Source organism: Clarias gariepinus, chromosome 17, assembly GCF_024256425.1.
Source record: "Clarias gariepinus isolate MV-2021 ecotype Netherlands chromosome 17, CGAR_prim_01v2, whole genome shotgun sequence".
Taxonomy (NCBI): domain Eukaryota; kingdom Metazoa; phylum Chordata; class Actinopteri; order Siluriformes; family Clariidae; genus Clarias; species Clarias gariepinus.
In genome coordinates, this window is record NC_071116.1 from 20,335,884 (window position 1) to 20,349,632 (window position 13,749).

At 37.8% G+C, this 13,749-nt stretch overlaps 1 protein-coding gene across 1 annotated transcript; it reads right to left on the reverse strand.

The window, feature by feature from the left end:
• Positions 1-2,556: 2,556 nt before the first annotated feature.
• Positions 2,557-10,511, reverse strand: dcp2 (decapping mRNA 2). The gene is made up of 11 exons (XM_053516100.1): positions 10,201-10,511; positions 8,641-8,792; positions 8,125-8,252; positions 7,921-8,019; positions 7,603-7,755; positions 7,391-7,503; positions 7,193-7,288; positions 6,848-6,974; positions 5,585-5,653; positions 5,426-5,477; positions 2,557-3,791 (listed from the first exon to the last, which is right to left on the reverse strand). The coding sequence occupies exons 1-11, from the start codon at positions 10,251-10,253 to the stop codon at positions 3,667-3,669; spliced, it is 1,167 nt and encodes a 388-aa protein (XP_053372075.1). The 5' UTR covers positions 10,254-10,511; the 3' UTR covers positions 2,557-3,666.
• Between the last annotated feature and the right edge of the window lie 3,238 nt (positions 10,512-13,749).

A 13,749-nucleotide genomic window follows, 5' to 3' on the forward strand; every position in this document is an offset into this window, starting at 1 on the left:
TCTCACAGTTGCTATAGCACCAGCTGCTCTACCTCATGCCGTTATGCAGACTCACTGGCATATTTTTTAAGTCTAACAACTGTAGTGCCTTCGGGAGTTTAACAGCTTGGATGTCCTTGGGGTCCTTGGAAGTGCAGTCATTAGGATAAAGGGAGAAGAGCAGTGGTGAGAGGACACATCCCTCGGGAAGAACAAGTGCTGTCTGTTTGTATACCAGATAAGAATATCTTTATTGTCATTATAGTGAATATACAGTGATTTTTTATATCATCTATCTCATAAGATCAGAAAAAGAAATAAGAAAATAAATAGTAAAAATAAAAGAGCAGCATTTAATCATGTGCAATAGATGAAAAGTAGAGTAAAAAGACAGGCTGTAATGTCAGCAGTATTTGATTTGCAATTGACATTGAAAAAGTCAATGAAAAGTTAACATAATGCAGAGCTTAGTGGTAGCTTGTGTGTGTGTGTGTGTGTGTGTGTGTTGGGGGTTAGGTGTGTTGGAGGCCACAGCTTTGGAATAGAATCTGTTCCTTAGGCTACTTGTGTGATATCTTACTGACCTGAACCTTTTGCCTGAAGGCAGTTGTTTAAAAAGGGAGTATCCAGAGTGTGTTTTTTCCCAGATGCTGCTGCTAGCCGTATTCTTTAACTGCCTAGCAAGGATGCTCTCCAAGCTCGGCAGCTCTGTCCCGACAATGCACTGAGCCACATTAACAACATGATTCAGGGCTTTTTGCTCAGTGCCTGTGCAGCTCTCATACCACACAATCTTGCAGATTTGCCAGAATGCTCTCAGTTTTACATCTGTAAAAAATGACCAAATGCTTGTCATGCTTGTTTTCAGCATTCTGAAAAATACAGTCTTTGTTGGACCTTTTTACTAAAGGTCCAAGTGTTAAAGGTCTTTGTCTGATGTTCAGACAAAAAGACTCCAGGAAACTCAACTGCCCCGCCATTGATATACAGTGGTGATGGTCTGTCCGCTTTGTTTTAGAGGTGTTAAGGACCAAACTGTTGTCCACACATTATTTCGCCTGGTGTTCCATCTCTTGTCTGTAGGCTTTCTCGTCATTGTTGGAAATCTACCCAACCCAAATGTAATTATGTCTGCAACAGTAATTTTTAAATTTTTGTTTGAATTCAATTTGCATTTAAAATGAGAGTGCAATCGTGTAAAGAGGTGAATCGTGAAAAGCAAGGGCCTCAGCACACAGCCCTGTGGAGATCCTGTGTTTAATATAATGGTGGTGGAGGTTTGTTTTCTAATTCTAATATGATGTGATTGATTAGTAAGGAAGTCTATTAAAGTTAATGTCCATTAAGGACTTCAGAGACAGGCCTGTAGTCATTCAGTCTTGTGATGGGTTTCAGTGCCAGTGATCTGTTAAAGAGATGGGTAAAAATTGGAGCCAGTTGATCAGCTCATGCTTTGAGATAGGATGGGAAGACACCATCTGGGCCAGATGCTTTTCTGGCATTCTCTTTCTGGAAGAGCCATCTCACATCCTCCACACTGCTGTGAATACAGCTTAAGTACTGTGGGACTTGTCAGAGGTGTGAAGAGGTCCTTTTCAATTCTGCAGTAGAAGGAATTGAGGTCATCATCCCAGTCTTTGTTTGCCTCAGTAGGGAGTAGTGGTCTTCTGTAGTTGATGTTTTAGCAGGCTTCTCCCTACTAGAGCATTGGCAAAAAAGTTTTTCAGCTTTTTACTGTATCTTCAATTCAGTACTATGATCTCCTTTATTAGTGAGTTCCTGGCCTTTTAAAATTGGGCTTTGTATTAGATGTCAGATGGTGGAAATTCCTACTAAAGCACAGATTTTGAATATCTAAATACAGCTCTGCATTTATATAAAAAAGCAGATACAGATATGGGGTCAATAAATTTTTTTCTTGTAACATTTTTTATTTCTGTGTTGTCAGTGGAAATCCTCCTCACATGTCACTGTACCTGGAATTACACTGCCACAAGGCCTATATTTATAAAAATCGGAGATATGAACATAACATGCAGGGTCAGAAAAACTTCCACCCTGTAAGGAATTTCCCATGGCATCAGGCATGCTAGATCAGATTACTCACAAGGTAAGCATTGGCGTCAGTACCCTCATACATTCCTGCTTATCCTTTAAAGCAATCAAAAATTCTGCCACTTTTACAGCGATGTAATAAATTTGACAAGAATCAGGCCTAGTGCCTGTTTGAAAAGTCACAGTGCGATTTATTTTAATTCATAAGTGGAAACTAAACAAGTGTGTAATTGTACAAGATGAGCAAGAGTCGTGAATGATTAAATTAGACTTTCATGATTTCATGTCTCTAATAATTGCCACAGAATTAAGAAATGAGATGCATAATGTAAGGTGAAAAAAAGAAAACCTTGGAAAAATTACAAAAAAAAGAACAGCTTGCTAAAAACATGATATGATTGATACCATCTTTGTACACAAACTCTTGACACACAAAACGTTCCTAAAGAGAGATTTATCAGTTGATAGAGGAAGCATCTGTATCAAAAATGTTTCTGTAAGAAACCCGAATTATCCATACACTTTTAATACTGTCAAAAAACAGCAGCTTTATTTAAAAAAAGGAACTACACACATATGGTGAGACTGAAAGTACCCACTGGATAGAGGTGTAAATACATTTTCATACGAGTGAGATTTCCACATGGACTGCATTTACTTTTGACAGAATCAGTGCCACTTTACAGAGAACGTTGAAAAAAAAAATTAAAGGAAAAAATGGCAGAAAAAAAAATCAGGTGACATGTAAAACTCTAGCAGCATTTTAAAGCCTGTTGGAAAGTAAAATACAGTTGCTCCTTTAAAAACAACGTAATTATCACTTAAAAGATTCACATTCAAAGACATAAATGTGACTTTTCTTTTCCAGACACAAAAGTGATAATTTAGCCTGATCATGGAAAACTAGATCAGAAAGCTCTTACATAAGCAGAGTGTAATAACTCCAGCTTTAACGTCTTCTATAACTCAGCATAGAGAAGAGCAAAATAAGACTGATTTCATTTCCAAAAAAAAAAGGTATCCAAATTTTAATGACTTTTTGACTTTTAAGGCTCCTGTAGCTATTGTTATTATGTTGTCAATATGTTTACTCTAGATTAGAGAATGCAGCAAATACATGATTCTGAAATAAGCAATGTGTTCAGATCCTAAAGATACAGCAGTGCATCATGGTTTAGTTGTATTTTTTTTTTTTTAGAGCTGAAACACATACAACACTGGATTTAAAGAACTAGAATCAGAAATAGTTTTCTATTTACTCACAGAGAACCTGGTAAATTAGAAGCGTTGTTTTATTGAGAAGCTTTTACTGTTTCAGTGCCAAAAGCTCAACAACGTTTCTGTGTGACTGTATGTAAATACCAAAACCTCAAAGAAGGGGAAATATTACAATGATTGCACATATCTGAATATCATCGCTGCCAATCTAAAATGACCCATGATTTTCAGCATGTATGAGTCACACATACAAATCTATTTTGTGGATGCCAAATGTTAGGTCATATTGGTCCAACAACCCATATATGACGGCCCTTTTTTTTTCTCCAAAGAATGAACATGTGAGTGTACAAGAACGGCTCAAACTGCAACAAACTGTGCCTTTAAAATTGAGAAAACTGAAGATGGAGGTAGTCAAGAGTCAAAGCATGACTTCATGATTGCCTCGCAATCGAACTTGAAGTTAAGGAAGGACTTTGAGGAGTGAACATGCTCGCCCTCTGACTGCCCATTCACGCCATGCACGTCACTCGCTGCATCTGGAAGGACAAGAAAATTTTAATAATTTTTTTTATCACTACCACAGTGTCGGAAATTGTCACCCAGATGATTTTTGGAGGCGTGTTTAAGGTTTCAGGAACTGATGACCACCAGGGATTCTCATGCACTGCAACATACACGCCTAGATCTTATATGAAATTTTATATTTATATTTTTATTTCAGACCAAAGATTGGTTCAAAACCAAGTTTGTTCCAAGGTAACAGTTCCGCACTATTCTTCCAGGTATAAAATAACGCAATGGAAAGCTTGTTATCAATTTCCAGTATTTTCAGCAATATCCTTGGATGTTTTCTTTGCTTAATTCAGGTCAATAATTTGACCCTTGTGAAACAGTAAAATCTTTTCTACAACCACGGGACACATTTTCCCACGTTTTCTTCAGTACACATTTTTCCCATGGTTCTTTAGAAAATTAAAAGGTATTCACAGTATCAGTTAGGGTTTAAATGATTGTTGCCAGCTAGAAATTATTGCAGTAAACATCAAATCATAGGATGTTTACTTAAATCCAAACAGTGACTTTTTTTAGTGGCTGGGTAATCCATCACACACACACACACACACACACACACACACACACACACACACACACACACACGTTGATGAGAGAGGCCAGAGGAGCTTACGACAGGAAGCTAACAGGCAGGCTATAGCATCTCAAATAACCACCTGTTATAATCATTAAGATGAAGAAAACAAAGATAACCATCTTAAGAGTAAATGGTTTTCACCTACAACATTTAAATTTTTTTTTTAATTTAACACCATTTTATTTTTTAACGGTACAGACTGCACTGTGTGAAAACCCCAGGATTTCTGAAATATTTCTAAAATACTCAGACTGGCTGTCTGGCACCAACAATCTGACCATGTGGTAACAGGTATTGGCACTGAAGTGGCCAGTAAGTGCATGCGCAAGTTTGGTCTTGGTGGAGTAATGATATATTTGTAGATTAGGTCATTAATGCTCATCCTTGCACAGCTAATCTGCTTTTAACAGCAAAGTTGCAGTGGAAATACATAATGGCATAAAAAAAATATTCCTTCTTTTATTTGCACTGGATAATGGCATCTGTTAAAAATTTTTTTTTTAAATGCACTCATTTCTACTAGGCTTAAGCAGAACTAATCGTCTTGTTTAAGAATTCTTTACCATTTACAGTTCTTGAAGGATCTAAATGAGTCTTATTATATTTGCTTTACTGGAGTTAACTACATAAATGTAAACTTATCAGAGCAAGCCAATCAGTTTAAAAACTAAGAGCAACCGATTAAACAAATGGGATTAGCTTTTGGCTCCTAGGGAGTTACAAATAAAAGCAACAGGCAGACAGATCTTCTGCAGGTAAGATTGGAACACCTATCTTATATATGGTGGCTCGTCTGTTAGGAAAAAAATTCTTATGATGTTAGTCTGCAACCACATGAACCATGTGCAGACGGAGATTCCACAGACTTGTGAAGTTGAGATTTTATCATATGAAAGACGTGGAATGCTGTTACGACTGGTCACATGCATAGTCAGGAGACTTAACACAATTATTTCTGACTAGATAAGCTCTCATTTATTCAATGTAAACAACGAGGCATTGTAACAATAGTGAACATACCTGCATCAAAGTTATCTTGCAGTCTTCTGGGCTGAAGCTTTTTTTCATCTCTCTGCCAAGAGATTGCCATTGTTTTAGATAAGACAAATAAATTTTTGAGGTATGAAATATATAATCATAAATATACAAAGAGATGAAATGTGTCTGCTGGTGGCTCACCTCATTCGTTCTTTTCCTTACATTAGGCGAATCCTGGTGCTTCCTTCCATTGCATTTCACATTATGGTTCTGCCAAAAAAAACAAAAAAGAAAACAGGGCAAGGTCCTACAGTTGATATTTTGCAGTAATTAGTGTATCCAACGATAATGATCTTCAAATGTATTTCATTCAGAATGTGAAGTAATTTACTTCACATTTGCACACAGTCGAATGTTTAGCAACACAGTGTGTGGGATCAGATTCATCATTAAAACGACGACACTGCCCTCTCCTGGTTAACTTCTGGAGAAACACACTCACGATGAGGTGTACAAGTTCGACATTAAGGCTTCTAGATTATTCTTAGCACACACCAACTGCATGTTAAAAATCAGAAAATCCATATTTAACCAGAATCTTACATTCTAGCCTTATACAGCTTCTCTAACAGTTTCTAATTTACAGCAATTTTTTTCCTCAGAAGTCTTCACCCTAAAACTACCAAAACATTATGAAAGTTCTTTCACCAAGAAAGATATCAAAACATATATGACCATGCTGTCATGCAGGTTTTGTCGATCGTGCATGTAATGTGTTTTCATGCGTAATTATTGATCTTTAATTCATTATGTCGAATTTAAGCTTATAATCAAGCTTTTTTGCAGCCAAGATGTTAGGAGAGATGAACAGATGAAAAGTTTATAACAGCTTACATTATATTGCCTTCAAATGGGAATTTTTGACCATTCTTGGAACTGGTGTGGGGCTATTTATCAAGAGTTGGGCTCGGCATCCCCCTCTTCCACTGAAAGGAACTCTTGATGCTTCAACATACCAAGACATTTTGGACAATTTCATGCTCCCAACTTTGTGGGAACACTTTGAGGATTGGATACCTTTTCCGACCTTAACTCGACAGGACACCTTTGGGATGAATTAGTGGAGAATGGTCAAAATTTCCTGTAAACACACTCCTAAAACTTGTGGAAAGCCTTCACAGAAGAGTTGAAGCTGTTTTAGTTGCAAAGGGTAAACCAACATCATATTAAACCCTATGGATTAAGAATTGGATGTTACTCAATTTAAATGCATTTGAAGGCAATATAATGTAGCATTAGTGTTCCTAATCTCTAGTGTATGCAGTTGTGCTTATATTTCTGTTGGAACAGCTTGGGGCAGAAGCATAAATGGGTGTGATGGTCTGGTGTCTGCAAACATTTAATCATATAGTGTGCACTATATGATACTATACTATACACACTATATTAATACACAACACAAACCTTGTTTCTGAGAAAGTCGGCGAGCTCACATTGACCAGGTTGCCCAAAAGCTTTCTGCTGCTTTTGCTTTGCCCAGCCTTCGCCTGGAGACGCCTCCATTGCTATATTTGAGTGCCTGGGCTTCGATCTGCGTAAAGAAGCAGGTTTCAAAGAGCCTTGCTGCAGTAATGCACAGATTCATGAGGTATTCAGGAAAACCAGAGTTTGCTCAGCACGGTGCTCTGGTTTTTGAATTTATTTGTAGAGAATTATTTGCACTCAGACAAGTCTATGTAAGTTCAGGAAAAGCTAGGACAAGTTTCACTATGATCAGCTCACGTGATCAACTATATTAAACAATCTTACCGTAAAGGTTTGCATGGAGTGTTGCCATTGGATAAAAAATCCTCATCGCTGCTGGTTGACTCCAGTTTATGCATGGCGATCCATTCTCTGAGCTGTCTGTAATGAGAGGAGTGTAGAAAATAAATAATCAAATGATGAACAAGAAAAACCATGCCGGCATTTGGCACTGGGATTCATATATAATAAAACTGACGATACCTCATAAAAGGTATAGCCATAAAAAACTTGTTAGGAGCCAGGCCGAGCTTGGATTTGGGGGTCATGTCATTTCTATGACTTGGGAGTTTGTCCACAGGAAACCACTCAATATTCTTTTAAAAGGAAACAAAGAGATTTCTTTTATTAAATCACATTTACTGAATCAGTCAGTCATCAATTAGCTGATATTTTTTAGTCTTTTTTTGTCACACCCTTATTTCTTTTCTGGTTTTGGGGTTAAATTTGGTCTCCTTTGGTACACCAGGGATTATGTACAGTCGAGCGAGTTGATCTGTGATTTTCTGCTCGATAAAGGTGTCTTTGCAGATACGGTCTCTGATATCGAAACCGGTCTCCTCTAAAACCTACAGTAAACAAACAGCACAATAAAGAAGTGGTTAAAACAAGTGCAACCTTCTGAAAAAGAAGGTTTTGTTTGTTTGTTCATTTTTTGCTACAATTATAGTCAAAGCATCAACTGAACATAAACTCTTTTTCCAGGATCAAAGCAGGTTTTTCTTGGGACTTACCTCTCGTACAGCACAGTCATGGGGTGCCTCGTCCTCGTTGACTTTTCCCTTAGGAAAACCCCATCCTGATTTGGCCAGGTATCCTTGCACCAATAATGCCTACACAAGTTGCATGTAAAAGCTGACAAATTAAGCTTTCACAATAACAATTTTTTTGATTGCTGAAAAAGGGATCTTCGCTAATTCTGGCTGTAACATACTCACATTATCAAGGGTTTCATCCAGGATAATTGCACCATATGTAGGAACGCCCATCTTGTACTCTTTCCATTGATCTAAAACCTTTTGAACATCCTCTCCTTGGGGAAGCAGGAATGGACAGTGATTAAAAAGTAAAGAAAGAGTTAAGGAAAATTAATTAGGCATCAATTGGAGATCAAATTTAATCCCTGTTTCCTATCCATTGATGGATTTTGTCAATGCATGACATTTATAGTTACACAGATAACCCTAAAATGCCTCAAAGTATGTCAATCTCGTATAACAGATGTTTCTATAAAGCCTGCAAAGTTGGCTTGTTCTCAAAAGCATGTAAGCATATAATCTGATCCATGGGTTTGGCCAATATCCAATACAGGCTCTAGCTGTATTGTATGAAATTAACAACCTAAACATGTACTATCTGGTGTAAATAAACAAACTTTTAACGTTTTCTTTTTAAATTCTAAAATAATTATAACTTCTTTGCAATTCTGAGCAGGTTTAAACACAGCAGGATATCAGCTTTGGCAAAGTCCCTTATCCCACACTGAGGTAATCCTGGTGTATTCTGCACGTAGAAGTCCAGGTAAAACCAATGGGCAAGTTCGATCTGGAAGCAAACTCGGATGGCATTGTCCCTCTCTTCACTGGGGATATGGAGGATGAAACGACTACAGGAGAAAGACATCAACACTAAATAAGGATCATATTGCAAAAAGCATGCTGGTTAAAGATTGAGTTTAATAAAGACAATAACAAACACAGTGAGTCTGACTAAAGATATGCAAAATATCAGAAGCCATGTGTGCTTTTCTCACGATTATATCAACTTTCTGTAAGTGCATGTTTCAGTCTGTGCTGTTTCTACAAAATCGGATCCTTAAAGCAGAAAATACCTCTTACACAATCTGAATAAATATATATATTTTTGTGATCTAATTAATAGAAAATAGGAAAGTCTTCAACAAACAGAACTGAGTGAATTAATCAACAGTTTGGCAGTGATATGCCTGACAGAGAACAGTGGAAAGAAGCAATGACCATACGGCCTGTGCCTAAAAGTCACAAGTGACCTTCACCTCACGTGATGAGACAGAGACGGATATGGATGATTGTACATAATATTATGTATGTAAAATCAAAGGGAAAGTGTACTTAGCAATTTAAACATCTACATTCTTTTTTGACAATTCGAGGGGGATCAATAGTAGATTTCTCGTCTGCTATGTGGAAGGCCTGAGTTCGATTCCCAGACAATCCAAGCACGGATAAAATGGGAGTGTGGTTAAGTTGTTGTGAGGCTCGGATGGCGACCCCTCAATGAAAGAAGCCGAAAGACTAACAACGACATTCTTTACAATTCTGTCATGTCAGTTTACCATCTGTGGGTAAGTTTTGAGCATAGAGGGGGGTTTTTTTTGCAGAAAAGAAAGGAAGTGAAATCTTTAAGTAGACTTTTCTCCCTTTTAAAATTTTTTAAGTGTCTGCGAAAACATTTCTTGTGATTAAGGAAACACAAAAGCCTGCTATTTGAGGTCCTGGACATCATTTTGAGACCATAAATAACCATGTGATGAGTTTTCCCTTGGCAACTGGTGTTACAAATGTAAAAAAAAAAAAAATTGAAAGGCAGAAAAATAACTTTTATCGGTCACTGAACCACGTAAGGAATTACATAATATTATGTATGTAAATTTGTGTGTAGAAATGACGCAGAGGCTACTGTTTAATCATATGTCAACACAACAGAACAGCCAGAACCACTTCCGGTTCACATCAAGGACTATTCCACAATCTTCTCTTATCAGAATAGGATATTGAAGATATACATCTTATCTCGCTAAAGATTGTAAAAGCATCACTTGGTAAAATAAAACACACCCATACATATATGCGATAAGGAAGCGTTTAAAAAGCAAACTTAGATTTTGATATTATGGCTTTAAACACTTCAGACTGTTTGTTAGTGACTTCTGTGTGACGAATACTCTGGTTAAAATCGTTAGTAAGCGCATATACACTGGGCTTTGATTTATTTTCTTACTGGTTGTATACGAGTTAATTAAACTACGCAGCTACCTGCAGAGGTCGTCCAATACGCCGTTGGGAATCTCCCCTCGCTTTGTCTCCATGCTAATGAAGGCAAAAGCATACCGAACCTAGCACAACGGCTAAGCTGAAAAAACAAACAAACCGTGCAGACCAACCGCGCTCGCTTAATTCGCACCGCCGCGACAAAGAAACGCCGCCATGTCCGTTACAAACTAGGTATTTAACAACGTACAGAAAAACGAAAATAAAAACTCCTCGCCTAGCTTGTTCATCTGCATTTGTTACGACGCAGCTTAGCTGATTAGCATCGGCTAAAAATATTGCCTCACTACTCGGCGGGACTCCAGGAAAACATTTAGCGAGGGCGGGAAAATGGCCTCTAAGGACCAATAGTGGCATGTTTTGGAACAAATGAAGACGTTCCGGCCAATCGCATCGCTGCGGCGTAACTGGCAGACCGGAACAGCCATTGGAGAAGGAAGCTGTTAGCAAGTTAGGTTGACACAACACAGAAGAACGCGCAAAAAATAGGCTGGGGCTTTGTTTCAATTCCCATACTAGTGTTTAGACACAATATAACATATAGCAGTGTGCTCATAATTGTTAATAAATGTATTAGTATTGAAAGTATAATTACTAAAATATATTACTATAACTATATACTAGGTTTCCTCACACAACAGTGCTAGTGGTATTTTGGTTCCTTACAGCTTAAAAATAACTAATAAACAGTACCATGGCCAAGGTGCAAGACAAGCACAACAAGCACTGGACGCTCTAAATTAAGAGATAAAGGGATATTTAACAGCCCTGGTCTTGGGGTATCCCTGTACTGCACTTTTTAGTGTACACTACTATGGGCTATTCCAGGACCAGGGTTATAATGAAGGGTTGGTTTTCTCACTCATTCACTCATCGTCTATACTGCTTTAAACTGGATACAGTCAGGGTCGCAGGGGACCTGAAGCCTATCTCAGGAGACTTAAGGCACAGGTTGAAGTACACCATGAATGGGGTCCAATCCATTGCAGGGCACATACATACATACGTACATACATACATGGGCACATACATACATACGTACGTACATACATACGCACGCACACACACACACACACACACACACACACACACACACACACACACACACACACACACACACAGGCAATTTGGGAATGCCAATTATCCTTATCTAATCTACCCATATAACCCTCCAAGCACAGGGACATGCAAACTCCATCCACACAGACCCAAGGCAGGAATCAAATAGTCTGTGTTTTTCTTCTTAAAATAGCAATTATAAATCATCTAAAATAATCACAGTGTAATGTTCCTGTTTTACACCGCATGCATTTTAACATTATTACTTAAATGGTTTTGTAGGAACTAGTCCGATTTTGCAAGTATGATCTGTACTAGATTAGGAGACAGTAAGCACTTTTAACTATTAGGTCATGGTGTGTGATTTGAGACCCAGCTCAAGATGGGTTTATTTAAGAACTTGCTGACTATAAAAAGTATACACAGATTTATCCTTGTCCAGGGGACCTTCATACGTTTGTTCCCATACACTTCCAAGTATAAACTCTGTGTTCAACAAAGACACCTTAGTATTTTATACCTGATTCTGAATAACCATGTACATTTAAGGTCTAAGAGGTGATTTCAACACAAAAGCTTATAATTGTATTTACTATATCAGATTAAAAGTGTGTCAAATGTTTAAATACATTTTGATAGTCTTTTAAATGCTTGAATTGAATCCTTTGGGGTAGCAGATTTTCACAATACTTTAGTGTATTCCTAAGAATTTGTCTATTCCTTCGGACAGAGCTGGTTTGTTGTCTTTACACCATTTTATCTAGAGGTATGCTAAAGTTACACACAAGTTTAAACTTTATGGTTTGTTATGCTTTAAATATTTCTAGATAATCTTCCATTCTCTTGATGCTGTCTATTTTCTTAAGTGCACCCCCCCCCCCCATCCCACACACACACATATAAACTCCAACACACCACAATGCTTCCACCCCCATGCTTCACAGTTGGACAGGGGTGGTGTTCTTCAGGCTTCAGGCATTTGTTAAAGCCTCACCTTTCCCCCTATACATACCGCAGATCAATATGGCCAGCTCATTTTGTTTGCTACTGATTAGGGAACATTCCTTACAAAAATGAGCATGTGCAATCCTCATTCTGCCTTTTTTACGCTGGTCTTGTAAATCAAGAGGACAAAGGCGGAATCTAGCTTTCTGCAAATTGTATGAAAGATTGACTTGCTTTATGCAGACAAACTTAATCACATCTAAGGCAATTTAGGGTAGCAAATTCACATACAGACAGTTTTGGGAAGAGGAAGAACTCTAGAATGGGAGAAAACACAAACAGAAATTGGGAGAACACAAACAGCTCCTTACAAACGGGACTCTGGAACTGACACCTGTTACTTGTATGCAATTTAATCCAGGCTTAACAAATCATATGTTAAATCGACTCTTTTGTGTAATAGGACAAGAAGTAGAAATACACCAGATTATTTTGCACATGCATCCTGTCGCTGTACACCTGACATCCTGTGGTTATAAACCTGTTCAGCCCCTGGCATGTTACTGAGGTACTGAATGAGGAAGGGTGTGGTCTCGAAGCCTGAAATAATTGATGTATTTATTGTAATAACGCTGCAATCAGTGGGGAAATTAATATAACGTATATAACAATAATATTGGAGATATTCAGTTAATATATGATATAACAGTTTTAGTAAAGTTTTAAAAGACGTCTCGCGCACACACAGCGTTTGCTCAGAAGTGACGTCGCCTCTATGTAGGGTTGCCAGGGTTGTGAATTCTGCATCAAATTGACATGCCCATTGAACAAGATTGCTGCTAGCACTTCTTTTTCTAAAGAAAATGAATAGAATTTAATCTTATGATGTTTTTATAAACATCGGCTATACCAAACAAATGCAGACAGTGTATGTATATTAAGTAAGATAAATTGTAAAATAGGAGATTATTTTAACCTAGTTTTACATCTTGGTGAGATGTGTGTTACATAGCCGGTGGTTTGTGGATTCCTGACCATCACACCTATAGGGTGTATATGGCTCTTGTTGTAACAAAGCTAAAATTATTCAATTGCATTTGATGTTATCAGATATTTTTTGGAATTATTTTTATTCACATTCAGTGTATTTAATTTATTTTTATTCTTTAATTTTTTTCATTAATCTTTAAATGACATTCACAATAGATGTGATAGTTGAGTGTCCACAAACTTTTGGCCATATACACAGACATGCTCGGAATAAACAGGCACTCTTTATTTTAAAATAAAAATGTATGGACCAGGTCACCTGTAGAAGGTGTTCAACGAATAATTCTAAGTAACTAGAGGCTACCTGTGGCTCCGCCCGCTCGCAGATGCTGACACCTGTGTGCTACCATTACCAGCGAGGTCACTACACTGCTGCTCCTCATGCTGTAGATGCACTGCAGGGTTTCATGAGCTACAGTACGAGCTCGGCCTGATGTACCCTGCTTCACTGTAGACAACCCTGCGTACTGTTACACCCAG

What these genes read in the sequence shown, in the direction of transcription:
- dcp2 (XM_053516100.1), bottom strand. Translation starts at nt 10,253, where the DNA reads ATGGAGACAAAGCGAGGGGAGATTCCCAACGGCGTATTGGACGACCTC. An exon ending in GTATTGGACGACCTCTGCAG is followed by an intron (nt 8,793 to 10,200) that starts GTAGCTGCGTAG and finishes TTTCTCCTGTAG; the next exon opens with TCGTTTCATCCTCCATATCC. An exon ending in ATGGCTATACCTTTTATGAG is followed by an intron (nt 7,289 to 7,390) that starts GTATCGTCAGTT and finishes CTCTCATTACAG; the next exon opens with ACAGCTCAGAGAATGGATCG.